This window comes from Salvelinus namaycush, chromosome 30 (genome assembly GCF_016432855.1).
Source record: "Salvelinus namaycush isolate Seneca chromosome 30, SaNama_1.0, whole genome shotgun sequence".
NCBI classification, from domain to species: Eukaryota; Metazoa; Chordata; class Actinopteri; order Salmoniformes; family Salmonidae; genus Salvelinus; species Salvelinus namaycush.
Window position 1 is genome coordinate 12,117,527 of NC_052336.1, and position 14,877 is coordinate 12,132,403.

The following is a 14,877-nucleotide window of genomic DNA, read 5'->3' on the forward strand; positions in this document are numbered from 1 at the left end:
CGTGGAAAAGGTCAAGTGGTCTGAATACTTTCCGAAGGGACTGTATAGGCCTAGACTGCGATGGGAAGTGAGGCAGGAGTATCTGTCACCACTTTTTAATATACTCTTAGTTACATTCATGTTTGGTCTTTTCTGTGGCCTTTACTCAGCAGGTGTCTTTCAAAACGTTATCTAACCACACTCAAAAGAGAACAAGAGGAAGACTACAATGACTAATTGTATACCAAACAAATGTGAAAATGTCAAGGTCTACAACAGGTCACGTTTTGTGTGTGCGTTATAGATAGATCTCTTATTTTGGAAGCTGCAAAACCGTCCAGAAGTAGGGGAACTGTCCATTACGCTGTCGCGCTGAAATTATTATAGGGATGAGTAGTTGGGATTGTGTTGTTAAACATTTAATTTATGTACAGTATGTGATATGACATCGATATAAAAAACCCTAGACCTGAGATGTTTTGTTGTTGGTGTAGGCTGTATGATAGGCTTACATTGCCCAACAGTACCTCATTATTAAAGTCTACTGATTCCCTTCATGAAAGTGAATATTTTGTAATCATAACTATTACCATGTTACATTTAGGCATATAGTGGTGATATTTTCCGCGTCGTCCTGACTCGTGTTCTCCTCCCCCTCCCCTCCCCCCACCACATCCCCACCCCCTCCTTCCACTCAGTGTTCATAAATACTGAGGCGCATTGTGCTTTGAGTGAGAGACTCGTAGGTATATCATAGCAGTTACAGCAGTAGTGGACTGCTTTACTTATTCTCACTCAAACATTTAAATCAAAGGACTTTGACATGTATTCAAACAAGATTGACGGGCCGCGCAGAGGAAGGTCTTTCGACTCTATGAGTTCTTCATTGCATACTTGTTACGAGGAAAAGCAACTGAATAATGAGGTGAGTTATATTTATATTGTAAGTAAATAATAACTGGCTAAACTAAACTATTTTTTTTTTTCATGGAACAATACAAATGAACAGTTACTTTACGTTGAATTGTGACTTGTATTTAGGTGTCATTAATAAGCTTTTGGCAAATGATTGAATAATCAAACATGAAGCATTTTACTTTTGACTTCAATTATCTCAATTATCACACATAAAGGATTTACTTTTGTTGCGCCAATCTGTAATCTTACCCTAAACTTCATTAGTTAATTTATTTTCTGTTCCCATCAGAGTTTTCCCCTCCCCTCTGGTTAGGTTTAGCTAGCTCTCTTAGGTGTGCCATAAGCCACCTAAATCTGGAGACAAATGAGATGCGTAGCCTACGTAATACAATAAGGAGGTCATTGTAATATAAATTAGAATAAAGTGAAATAAAGGAGCTCGCAGTCATAACTTTTCAGAATGCTTACGCCTCAGATCTTCGCAGACATCAGACTAGGTCAAATAAAGTTATTTGTCTGCGTTCACAACGAGCCACTGCATCTTGATTTAGGCATATCATTGACATATACACTAAAACCACGCACGTAATTGATAAACCTTTGCAAGTTTGTGTACAACATGTTGATTTTAATTGTATTTCCTGTCAGTAAATGTACATTTAATTTAGATTAATTAGCCTATTCCAAAAATGCTTCAAATATTCTGATGATCGACATAGACTGGTCCCAAAAGACATTTGGCATCAACTGAAATCAAACCGACAAAATCAACAATTTGAACACCTAAAGATGATAAAAGAATACGTCCAGGATATGTTACCTTGATGAATTTTATATTGCTGCGCTGAAAGTAGCCATCTATAATCCCGAGTTGGATTTGGATTGGAGAGCGCTATCATTCGTCACCAAATGCGATTACTGCAGCAGATCTCTTTACAATGAGACAGACACAACTCAGCATTGCCAAAATACATTTTGCCTACCAGAAAGAAATTCGACAGTTTAATGCTTCCAACCTATAGGCTAATTAAGTGTGTGGCAAATATTTAGACCTAACAATATTAGTCTAATTGATGATCTTATTAGTTTGTCCCTATACTTTATTTGCCGTCACAGTTTTAAAGTTGCGTCTGCGCGCAGCCAAGTGTTGTCGCTGTCCAGTGCTGAAATCTCGAAGTAGCCTGATTAGGCGGAGTATTCAGTTTGCGTTCAGCTGCAGTGAATACTATGATTGTTTACTCTTAATTTACACTTTGGGGGCTTTGGTTGTGTAAATACATTGTTTTATTTAGTTGCCCTTTCTTTGTGAGACTAGCAAACTCTTGTTCAAATACGGCTATTACGCACAGGATATTGAACAAATCCGTATGACTATCAGTCCATCTAAAACGCAGCTTGTCCTTTCAAACAAATTGTCATCGGAGGTGATGTGCTTTTCCAAAACAATTAACTTCCTGTTCAGCCTTGATAAATGATGTATCATAGCCCAAAACACTGCTAAATCCTTACTTTCCACTAAAAGGCCTAGCCAGCTCCGAGGTTTGATTTTCATAAATATTTTCCCTCTCTATTCCCAACAGATGAAAAAATGTACATTCAGCAAGATCGACGAGAACAAGGACAACAAGAGTTCATCTTGGGAGAATGGTCGGTCTTTAGAAAAGGGTCGCACAGCCATCGCCTTCTCCCTCAAGAATGAAGTTGGCGGGCTAGTTAAGGCACTAAAACTTTTTCAAGTAAGGTTGAATATTTTAAAGTAAGCTATCACATACCAAACCTGGTGATGGTAGATACCAGTGTTGGGAAGTAGGGAACTACATATAGTTCCACTAGTAATTTAACTGCATTTTGCAGTAGTTTGGTGGTAGTTGACCGCAATTCAAATCTTGGTAGTGTTTTCAGTACTTTTTGGTGCATGTAGCGGTGTAGCTAAGTACTGGAACTACAGACTACTTTTTTTGTTGCAAAAAATAAAATATGGGTGAAGTAGGAAATCATTTCCTTAATTTTTCAGCATTGGACTTGCCTAATTCTCACTTGAAACATAGTTTTTGTGTTTAATAGGCCAAATTACACATTCTGATAACATCTGACTCCAAAGTGATCTGTTCATGCAACTTGTAGTCTATGACATTTCAAATGTTGATATGATCATTTATCAAGAAGTAGTTTGGATGTAGTAACTTTAGTTAATTAAACTATATTTTCCTTAAGGGTAGTTTTAGTGTAGCTTAACTTCCTCCAGTGTGAAGTAATTTGTAGCTTTGTAAACAATTTTTTCAGAGTAACTTCCCCAACACTGGTAGAGACATTATCATGTACATCAACATAAATTACATAACTTTAAATGTCTTGTTATTATAATCATCACCAGGAGAACCACGTCAACCTTGTTCACATCGAGTCCCGAAAATCGAGGCGGCGTGGCTCAGAGTTTGAGATCTTTGTTGACTGTGACAGCAGCCACGAGCAACTCAAGGAGCTCACTGAGCTGCTACATAAGCACGCTGCCAACGTAGTTGATATGGACCATGACCAACCTGACAATTCCAGCCTGCCTGAAGAAGGTAGGCCTAGCTGCTGCTTTTGAAATTATTTCAGAGTCCCTAAAGTCTAGCCGGGTAGGCCTATTACCTATTACCAGACTAATTACCGCTTCGTGTAGCGAAAGAGAGACTTTCGGATTGTTGTACGAGGTTACTAAAGGGTCAGTGCTATCCGGAATCCTTGGGACGTCCCTACCCCAAACCCTAACCTTAACCCCTACCCTTACCCGAACCATAACCATATCCCTTACCTCAACCATTTTAGATATAAACTTCAGTGGGATAAGGATGTCCCAAGGATCCTGGATAGCCCTGGACATTACTAAAATCTAGTGTAGAGACCATCCCAGATCATCCCATGTTTTTTTGTTTCAGACACTGAAGATATTCCCTGGTTCCCAAAGACAATCTCGGACCTGGACATGTGTGCTAACCGTGTCTTGATGTATGGCTTAGACCTGGATGCTGATCACCCAGTAGGCATAGCGTCTAATATGCTCTGGTTAATTATGTTCCATTCTAGTTGCAAGCCTGTCTGACCATAGATATCCTATAATTATTTTTAAAATATATTTTTTAATGAGTGTGGCAGTCACGCTCCTTTTGTAATTGTTGAGCTTTTATTGAAGAGAAAGAACACTGTTGGAAAGACAGGGAAGACAGAGAAGACAGGGAACATAGGGAAGATAGGGGGAGTCAAAGGGCAGTGGGCCTGATTTGAATCCATGCTGACTCTGGTATACATGTGTGCCAGGGTCAGCGGCTTAGACCACCGTAGGCCACGAGATATCCTATAATTCATAATATAGGATCTCTATGTCTAAGACTCTCACTGACCTACTGAAACAGGAGGCAAACTTGTGATAATGGTACAACTATCAAAGCCAGTTAGAACTACACTGATTGTATTAGAGTGGCAGATAGAGGATTAGACTAATACTTATATTGTGATAAGCGGAACACTTACGGAATAGCCACTCAGTAAGTCAGGGCATGAGTTGCTGTCACATGTGCATGAGTTGCTGTCACACATCAATTACTTATCTTTTCTGTCTGCAGGGCTTCAAGGACAACGTCTATCGCAAAAGAAGGAAACACTTTGCTGATCTTGCCATGAGCTACAAACAGTAGGTCATATTATCATGCTATGTGAGATCTGATTTGGAAAGCTATGACACTATGTGTATTTAATACTTCAATGTCCTAATGCACACAGGTATAGTTAGACATTTCCACTATATTTAAGAAAAAGGTAACCTTTATTTAACTAGGCAAATCAGTTAAGAACAAATTCTTATTTACAATGATGGCCTACAGCATCATTGTAGCGCTACTCTCTTTCATTATCTTTCTTTCTCTCTCTTTCTCCCTCTCTTTTAGTGGGGAACCAATTCCGCATATCGAGTTCACAGAGGAGGAGGTGAAGACCTGGGGTGTGGTCTATCGGGAGCTCAATAAGCTGTATCCAACCCATGCTTGCCGGGAGTACCTGAAGAACCTGCCACTGCTTTCCAAGCACTGTGACTGCAGGGAGGACAACATCCCCCAGCTGGAAGATGTGTCACACTTCCTCAGAGGTGAGACAGGCAGAGTCTGCCGCTGTACATGACACCACACAGTCTCATTCAGTCTGATGCTCAGGTTTATCAGCATAATGAAGGCTATTGTAAAATGAAAAGTGTGGATTTAGGGGTATCAAATTAGATGTTGCTGAATGTGTCGTGACCTTTTACATGAGTAAAAATATATGTGTGTGTTTCATCAGAACGCACAGGCTTTATCATTCGGCCCGTGGCAGGTTACCTCTCCCCACGAGACTTTCTGGCAGGTTTGGCTTTCCGGGTTTTCCACTGCACTCAGTATGTTCGCCACAGCTCTGATCCTCTCTACACACCTGAGCCGTAAGTACCCCTTGACACATGTTACATTAATAAGGAGAAGTTGGTCTTGGCAAATGTTAATTTACTTTCATTGTTGAACACATCCATCTGATGTTGAGTATATTAGTGTGATGTTCATAGTCACATAAACATAGCAGTATATAACCATACCAAAAATCATCATAAAGGAACATAGAGTATCATTCCATATAAAGAGCCTGTATTTGATTGAACAAGCCCGGTCTGTCACATCCCTAAGCAAACTTAACTCTTCCGGCTGATTGCAACTCAAAAGGACATTTTGCTACATAATAAGCTACATAATAATACATTCAAATCAAATCCCATTTTATTGGTCACATACACATGGTTAGCAGATGTTATTGTGAGTGTAGTGAAATGCTTGTGCTGCTAGTTCTGACAGTCCAGCAATATCTAACAAGTAATATCTAACAATTCCACATCAAATACCTAATGGAATGGAATACGGAATGGAATGGAACAAGAATATATAAATATAAATATATGGATGAGCAATGACAGAGCGGCATAGGCTAAGATGGAATAGATAGTATAGAATACAGCATATACATATGAGATGAGTAATGCAAGATATGTAAAAATTATTAAAGTGATATTATTAAAGTGACTAGTGTTCCATTTATTAGAGCGGCCACTGATTTCAAGTCTGTATGTAGGCAGCAGCCTCTCTGTGCTAGTGATGGCTGTTTAACAGTGTGATGGCCTTGAGATAGAAGCTGTTTTTTTAGTCTCTCGGTCCCAACATTGATGCCCCTGTACTGATCTCGCCTTCTGGATGGTAGAGGGGTGAACAGGCAGTGGCTCGGGTGGTTGTTGTCCTTGATGATCTTTTTGGCCTTCCTGTGACATTGGGTGCTGTAGGTGTCCTGGAGGGCAGGCAGGTAGTTTGCCCCCGGTGATGTTTGTTCAGACCGCACTACCCTCTGGAGAGCCCTGCAGTTGTGGGCGGTGCAGTTGCCGTGCCAGGTGGTGGTACAGCCCGACAGGATGCTCTCAATTGTGCATCTGTAAAAGTTTGTGAGGTTTTTAGGTGACAAGACAAATTTCTTCAGCCTCCTGAGGTTGAAGAGGCACTGTTTTGCCTTCTTCACCACACTGTCTGCGTGAGTAGACCATTTCAGTTTGTCAGTGATGTGTATGCCGAGGAACTTAAAACTTGCCACCTTCTCCACTACTGTCCCGTCGATGTGGATAGGGGGGTGCTCCCTCTGCTGTTTCCTGAAGTCCACGATTCATTGATTGTTTCAAAAATCAAATGGAAGAACACTTGGTTACACTGTCACAAAGTTGCACATGTCTGCCAGCAAGTTTAATAATCCACATACTGTATGTATGTGTGTGTTTATGTGTGAATTACAGAGACACATGTCATGAGCTTTTGGGTCATGTCCCTCTGCTGGCGGAGCCTAGTTTTGCCCAGTTCTCCCAGGAGATAGGTCTGGCTTCTCTGGGGGCCTCAGATGAGTCTGTCCAGACGCTGGCCACCGTAAGTGCTGTTTCCATGATACCAATATCCAAACACTGTGTTTGAATTTAACTATTTTTTTTGTCTAACTGATATATTTAAACATTGTTGGCTTTTTGTGTTTTTGTTTTACAGTGTTACTTTTTCACAGTAGAGTTTGGCCTGTGTAAACAGGAGGGAAAGATGAGAGCCTACGGCGCAGGACTTCTCTCCTCTATCAGTGAGCTGAAGGTAAAAGCATTTAATATTCATATTCATATTCAAACACCATTTAAAGCGTAAAAACACCATCTGATGCAAAGGAAGAATCCTAAGATACTTTCCCCCCTCATACAGCATGCACTCTCTGGCAATGCAAAGATCATGCCCTTTGACCCCAAAGTCACCTGCAAGCAGGAGTGCATTATCACTACATTCCAAGATGTCTACTTTGTGTCAGAGAGTTTTGAAGAGGCCAAAGTCAAGATGAGGTAGGTTGTTCATGACGTTGTTTCTTGGCTGTTCTGTGGGAAAATAAACTGTTAATGGGCTAATAAACTATTCTTTCACCTTTCCAAACCTGGGCTGTGTTATGTTTTGTCATCATCTGTTCTTATGCACACAGAGAGTTTGCCAAGACCATCAAGCGTCCGTTTACAGTGAGGTACAACCCCTACACCCACAGTGTGGACGTGCTGAAGGACACATCCAGTATCAACAGCATGGTGGAGGATCTGAGACATGAACTGGACATCGTGGGCGACGCCCTACAGCGCCTTAACAAACACTACGCTGTCTGACCTGCCTGCCTGGCCCTCATACTTGACAAGGGTTGCAAAATTCTGGTAACTTTCCCAACATTTACAGGTAGTCCAGAAATCCCGGTTGGAGGATTCACAGAATCAGGAGGAAATAAGCAAGATATCTGATATCCTCCAAACAGGATTTTTGGAAAACATGGGAATTTTTGGAAATGTTACAACCATATATACCTGACACAGCCCTGTACTGCTGTCTGTAGTTGTCTACCACCTGATCCTTACCAAGCAGCTCACTGCTTTAATCCTACTCACTGACATCCCCAAACAGCCTTTTACCTACAAAATAAATGATAACTCTTAAAATTCAAACTTTATATTCTCTTCATTAAATTATTAACCAGTAGTTTACTTTGAAATTCAATACATTTTTGAGTTTGTCATTTGAATAATGATATTGACTAAGGATGATTAGAATGTGACCGAAACTGACCTTTCCTTGGCTCTTGCTTATAATTACTAATATTCTCTTGTTTTTTATATACTGTATTTCTTATCTATTGAAAGTTCTATGTTAATGCAACAGGAGTCTTATAGATATTGTATTGTACTCTATTGGCATACACCGTTTCAATAAATGTGTGAATGTGCTAGTGTGGATGTAAAGTTACATGCTTGTGTGTATAGTGATTGACAGTCTGTGTACATGTATTATCACATTGCACAAAGCATAGAAATATGGTAGTATTATAAAATTGTGTGTGTGTGTGTGTGTGTGCGCGTGTGTGTGTGTGTGTGTGTGTGTGTGTACCTACCTTATCGGCCTTCTGCTGCTGCTGCTGTTGACCTCCAGTGGTCTATTTTGCATAATATGTTCAAGGAAGGAATTTATGTGCATGTATTAGTGTTTGGATGATGATATGAATGTACTTCTGATAACTCTTAAAATTGAAAAATCTATAATTTGTGTAAATAGATCCCTGGTAAACCAATCCTTGCATTGGGAAGTGTGTGTCTGTATTCTGGGTGTCTAGTTATAGTGAAATATTTACAGTAGTTGCTTTGTTCTGTTTTTCTTCTCATTAAATGTACTCCATGTTCACACACTGTGTTATACTATGTGCTAAAATTATAATGATTGCTAATAATTACTAACCATCTTAATTCAAATTTCCTTAGCGAACACTTAAAAAGCTAGCCACATCCAGCTAGCCACATCCAGTTAGCCACATTCAGGAGGATATATGTAAAAGAAACATGTAAAGGAGGATGTTTCATCAGCTGAACAAAAATATCCCAGAAATGTTCCACACACACAAAGCTTATTTCTCTCGAATTTTGTGCACAAATTTGTTTACATCCCTTTTAGTGAGCATTTTTCATTTTCCAAGTTAATCCATCTACCTGACTGGTGTGGCATATCAAGAAGTTGATTAAACAGCATGGTCATTAACAGGTGCACCTTGTGCTGGGGACAATAAAAGGCCACTCTAAAATGTCCCATTTTGTCACACAACACAATGCCACAGATGTCTCAAGTTTTGAGGGAGTGTGCAATTGGCATTCTGACTGCAGGAATGTCTTTACCTAAGCTGCCACTAACGTCACTTTAGAAAATTTGGCAATATGTCCAACCGGCCTCACAACCGCAGACCACGTAACCACGTGTAACCACGCCATGTTGGCAACGGGGTTATGGAATGGGCATTCATAAGCTACGGACAATGAACACAATTGCATTTTATCGATTGCAATTTGAATGCACAGAGATACCGTGATGAGATCCTGAGGCCCATTGTAGTGCCATTCATCTGCCGCCATCACCTCATGTTTCAGCATGATAAGGCACAGCCCCATGTCGCAAGGATCTGTACACAATTCCTGGAAGCTGAAAATGTCCCTAGTTTTTCCATGGCCTGCATACTCACCAGACATGTCACCCATTGAGCATGATTGGGATGCTCTGGACAGACATGTACAACAGCATGTTCCAGTTTCTGCCAATATCCAGCAACTTCGCACAGCAATTGAAGAGGAGTGGGACAACATTCCACAGGCCACAATCAACAGCCTGATCAACTATATGCAAAGGACATGTGTCGCGCTGCATGAGGAAAATGGTGTTCACACCAGATACTGACTGGTTTTCTGATCCACGCCCCTACATTATTTGTAAGGCATCTGTGACCAACAGATGCATATCTATATTCCCAGTCATGTGAAATCCATAGATTAGGGCCTAATTTATTTAAATTGACTGATTTCCTTATATGAACTGTTAGTCAGTAAAATTGTTGAAATTGTTGTACCTTTAAAGTAAGCTAAAATAATGTCTCAAGCAACACAGAGTTAGATTGAGATTGTTTTACAGAAGACGCTCTATTCTTCACCGGCTGCAATATAAATCGATGGCCAGAGGGGGGAGGGATTGCATAACTTTTTGGAAAAATAGTAACTCTCACAGATGGCAGGAGCGGTCAACCTTGGTTAAGGCCTAGTAGCATTTGTGCAATGAATCGTTTTCAAAGTTATGATGAGCCTACAATTGGCATCACACAGAACAGGCACTATATGCATTAATTGCCTATGGAGTATTTGTTCTCAAGACACACCCCACACATTGGGGTATTGATCAGAGTGCGAATGCAGGATGGACAGGAAGCCATAAGGTGGTTTGATGCAGGATCAGGTGAGGTAGACTGGAGAATTGGACCTGGAGCCTTGGCCTGTGCTGTCATCTATCTCACTGCTGTGATAATGGTTTTCCCCCATACTCCTAGGATATACTATTGCAAACACTGAGGACATGTTAGTTTGGTCATGTTGCATAGGCAGTGCCGATGAGAGAGAATGAGAATATAATTAAAGAGAAGTATCGCCCGCCCTCAACTCAGATGATTGCATATAGGTTGATTTAAAAGGGAGAATGTGTGTGTATTTATATGAGCTGATACTGTACATGTCAGTGTCCACGGCCCTGCCTATGCCTCTGTGTGTCTGCATTTGTGCATGCAGGTGTGCGTGTGTGCGTGTGTGTGTATATTCCGCTACACTTTGTATTTATGATATGTGTCTGACCTGACCAGGCCTTGGAGATGGATGAGATGAATAAAGGTTATACGTGCCACCTGCAAGTCAATAACTGTGATTAATATGACAGGGGCACTTAGGAGCTGCATGTGTCCTCATACGTATGTTACATGGAAAACACCGGGCACATAAAAGCCTTAAAAGGAATCACATTAATTTCTCTCATGTCCTTGGCTGATGTATGAGATGGTGATGGCATCACGTTGTGAGTGAGGGAGGTAGAGATGTGTCACGTGTGTTCCTACTGCGTACTGTATAGACATAGATTAGGAATCACTGGCCACTTTATAGAAATGGATCACGAGCCACATTAAAAATGTTCCGTATCTAGCGTTACTCATCTCATATGTATAAACTGCACTCCACACTATTCTACGGTATCTTAGTCACTTTTAAATTGTGTTTACATATTGAATCACCCATTCCATATGTATATACTGTATTGTATTCTATACTACACCACTGACAACAGCCATCTCCAGCACATCAGAGGCTGCTGCCTATAGACATAGATTAGGAATCACTGGCCACTTTAAGGAAATGAAACACTAGCCACTTTAATAATGTATCTGTATCTTGCATTACTCATCTCATATGTGTAAACTGTACTCTATATTATTCTACGATGTCTCGTAGAATCACGTCACTTTAATTATTTGTAAATATTGCATCACGCATCTCATATGTATATACTGTACTCTATACTATGCCACTGTATCTTAGTTCAATGCCGCTCTGACATATATGTATATATATTCTTAATCCATTCCTTACATAGATTTACGTGTATTTTGGGTATACAGTTGAAGTCGGAAGTTTACATACACTTAGGTTGGAGTCATTAAAACTTGTTTTTCAACCACTCCACAAATTTCTTGTTAACAAACTATAGTTTTGGCAAGTCGGTTAGGACATCTACTTTGTGCATGACACAAGTAATTTTTCCAACAATTGTTTACAGACAGATTATTTCACTTATAATTCACTGTATCACAACTCCAGTGGTTCAGAAGTTAACATACACTAAATTGACGGTGCCTTTAAACATCTTGGATAATTCCAGAAAATTATGTCATGGCTTTAGAAGCTTCTGATAGGCTAATTGACATCATCTGAGTCAATTGGAGGTGTATCTGTGGATGTATTTCAAGGCCTACCTTCAAACGCAGTGCTTCTTTGCTTGACATCATGGGAAAATCAAAAGAAATCAGCCAAGACCTCAGCAAATAAATTGTAGACCTCCACAAGTGTGATTCATCCTTGGGAGCAATTTCCAAACGCCTGAAGGTACAACGTTCATCTGTACAAACAATAGTATGCAAGTATAAACACCATGGGACCACGCCGCTCAGGAATGAGACGCGTTCTGTCTCCTGGAGATGAACGTACTTTGGTGCGAAAAGTGCAAATCAATCCCAGAACAACAGCAAAGGACCTTGTGAAGATGCTGGAGGACACAGCTACAAAAGTATCTATATCCACAGTAAAACGAGTCCTATATCGACATAACCTGAAAGGCCGCTCAGCAAGGAAGAAGCCACTGCTCCAAAACCGCCATAAAAAAGCCAGATTATGGTTTGCAACTGCACATGGGGACAAAGATTGTACTTTTTGGAGAAATGTCCTCTGGTCTGATGAAACAAAAATAGAGCTGTTTGGCTATAATGACCATTGTTGTGTTTGGAGGAAAAAGGGGGAGGCTTGCAAGCCGAAGAACACCATCCCAACTGTGAATCATAGGGGTGGCAGCATCATGTTGTGGGGGTGCTTTGCTGCAGGAGGGACTGGTGCACTTCACAAAATAGAAGGAATCATGAGGATGGAAAGTTATGTGGATATATTGAAACAACATCTCAAGACATCAGTCAGGAAGTTAAAGATTGGTCGCAAATGGATCTTCCAAATAGACAATGACCCCAAGCATACTTCCAAAGTTGTGGCAAAATGGCTTAAGGACAAAAAAGTCAAGGTATTAGAGTGGCCATCACAAAGCCCTGACCTCAATCCTATAGAAAATTTGTGGGCAGAACTGAAAAAGCGTGTGCGAGCAAGGAGGCCTACAAACCTGTCACAGTTACACCAGCTCTGTCAGGAGGAATGGGCCAAAAATCACCCAACTTATTGTGGGAAGCTTGTGGAAGGCTACCCGAAACGTTTGACCCAAGTTAAATCATATAATGGCAATGCTACCAAATACTAATTGAGTGTATATAAACTTCTGACCCACTGGGAATGTGATGAACGAAATACAATCTGAAATGAAATAATTCCCTCTACTATTATTCTGACATTTCACATTCTTAAAATGAAGTGATGATCCTAACTGACCTAAGACAGGGAATTTGTACTGGGATAAAATGTCAGGAATTGTGAAAAACTGAGTTTAAATCTATTTGCCTAAGGTGTATGTAAACTTCCGACTTCAACTCTATGTTGTGAAACTGTTAGATATTACTTGTTAGCTATTACTGCACTGTCGGAGCTAGAAGTACAAGCATTTCGCTACACCCGCAATAACATCTGCTAAACACGTGTATGTGACCAATAAAATTTGATTTGATTTGATAACTAGTAGAAAATAATAATAGAATGTGACATCATCCAGAGATACCGAACCTCTCTCCAGAGACTAATCTATAAGGAAGACCAGGAGGACAGTAAAACATTATGTTCTTGTGTGTGTGTAATCAGCATTTGCTATAGTGTTTGTGTGACACACTGTTCTCTCTTTTTCTGTGTGGATTGTTTTCACATGATTATACAGGTCTTTATATAGCTGTACATGACTCCCTCCATACTGTTATGCCCCAACGTCTGTGAAGAGAAGGACCTAGTTAACCTTCAGCTTGCCCAGAGGGCTAATATCAATACTATGCATGCCAGTCTCTCTTGGCTAAGAGTTGAGGAAAGACTGACTGCATCCCCTCTTGTTTTTATAAGAAACATTAATGTGTTGGAAATTCCAAATAGTTTGCATAGTCAACTTACACATAGCAATGAAGCAGGAATTCCCCAGGGTAGCTGTTTAGGCCCCTTGCTTTTTTCAATCTTTACTAACAACATGCCACTAGCTTTGAGTAAGGCCAATGTGTCTATGTATGCGGATGATTCAACACTATACCCGTCAGCTTCTACAGCGACTGAAATTACTGAAATCACTTAACAGAGAGCTGCAGTTAGTTTTGTAATGGGTAGCAAGGAATAAGTTAGTCCTAAATATTTCCAAAACTAAAAGCATTGTATTTGGGACAAATAATTCACTAAACCCTAAACCTCAACTACATCTCATAATGAATAATGTGGAAATTGAGCAAGTTGAGGTGACTAAACTGCTTGGAATAACCCTGGATTGTAAACTGTCATGGTCAAAAAATATTGATACAACAGTTAGGTAAGATGGGGAGAAGTCTGTCCATAATAAAGCGCTGCTGTGCATTCTTAACAACACTATCAACAAGGCAGGTCCTACAGGTCCTGGTTTTGTCACACCTGGACTACTGTTCAGTAGCGTGGTCAGGTGTAACGAAGAGGGACCTAGGAAAATTGCAGTTGGCTCAGAACAGGGCAGCACGGAAAAGTACACGGAGAGCTGACATTAATGACATGCATGTCAATCTCTCATGGCTCAAAGTAGAAGAGAGTTTGACATCATCATTACTTGTTTTCGTAAGAGGTGTTGACAAGCTGAAGGTACCGAGCTGTCTGTTTAAAATACTAGCAGACAGCGCGGACACCCATGCATACCCCACAAGACATGCCACCATAGGTCTCTTCACAGTCCCCAAATTCAGAACAGAATATGGGAGGCGCACAGTACTACATAGAGCCATGACTACATGGAACTCTATTCCACATCAGGTAACTGATGCAAGCAATAGAATCAGATTTAAAAAGCAGGTAAAAATACACCTTATGGAACAGCAGGGACTGTGAAGTAACACAAACTGTAACGGCTTTCTTCCATAGGTGAAGGAGAGGACCAAAGTGCAGCGCGGCTAGTGTTCAACATGTTTAATAAAAGAACAAGTGAAACACTACAAACAACATACAAAATAACAAAATGTGCAAAAACCGAGACAGACCTATCTGGTGCAGACAACCACAGAGACAGGAAACAAACACCCACAAAATCCCAACACAAAACAAGCCTCCTATATATGATTCTCAATCAGGGACAACGATTACCATCTGCCTCTGATTGAGAACCATATTAGGCTGGA

At 40.4% G+C, this 14,877-nt stretch overlaps 1 protein-coding gene across 1 annotated transcript; it reads left to right on the forward strand.

Moving 5' to 3' along the window:
• The first annotated feature begins 802 nt into the window (after positions 1-802).
• LOC120025196 (tryptophan 5-hydroxylase 1-like) lies at positions 803-7,609 on the forward strand. Its single transcript, XM_038969659.1, has 11 exons — positions 803-904; positions 2,478-2,633; positions 3,272-3,464; positions 3,819-3,919; positions 4,503-4,570; positions 4,824-5,020; positions 5,209-5,344; positions 6,725-6,851; positions 6,966-7,061; positions 7,167-7,300; positions 7,435-7,609. Exons 1-11 carry the CDS (start codon positions 803-805, stop codon positions 7,607-7,609), a joined length of 1,485 nt encoding a protein of 494 aa, XP_038825587.1.
• Positions 7,610-14,877: the final 7,268 nt, after the last annotated feature.

Coding starts and splice junctions, on each gene's coding strand:
- LOC120025196 (XM_038969659.1), top strand. CDS start 803: ATGTATTCAAACAAGATTGACGGGCCGCGCAGAGGAAGGTCTTTCGAC. Junction 3,465..3,818: donor TTCCAGCCTGCCTGAAGAAG/GTAGGCCTAGCT, acceptor TTTTTGTTTCAG/ACACTGAAGATATTCCCTGG. Junction 4,571..4,823: donor CTTGCCATGAGCTACAAACA/GTAGGTCATATT, acceptor CCTCTCTTTTAG/TGGGGAACCAATTCCGCATA.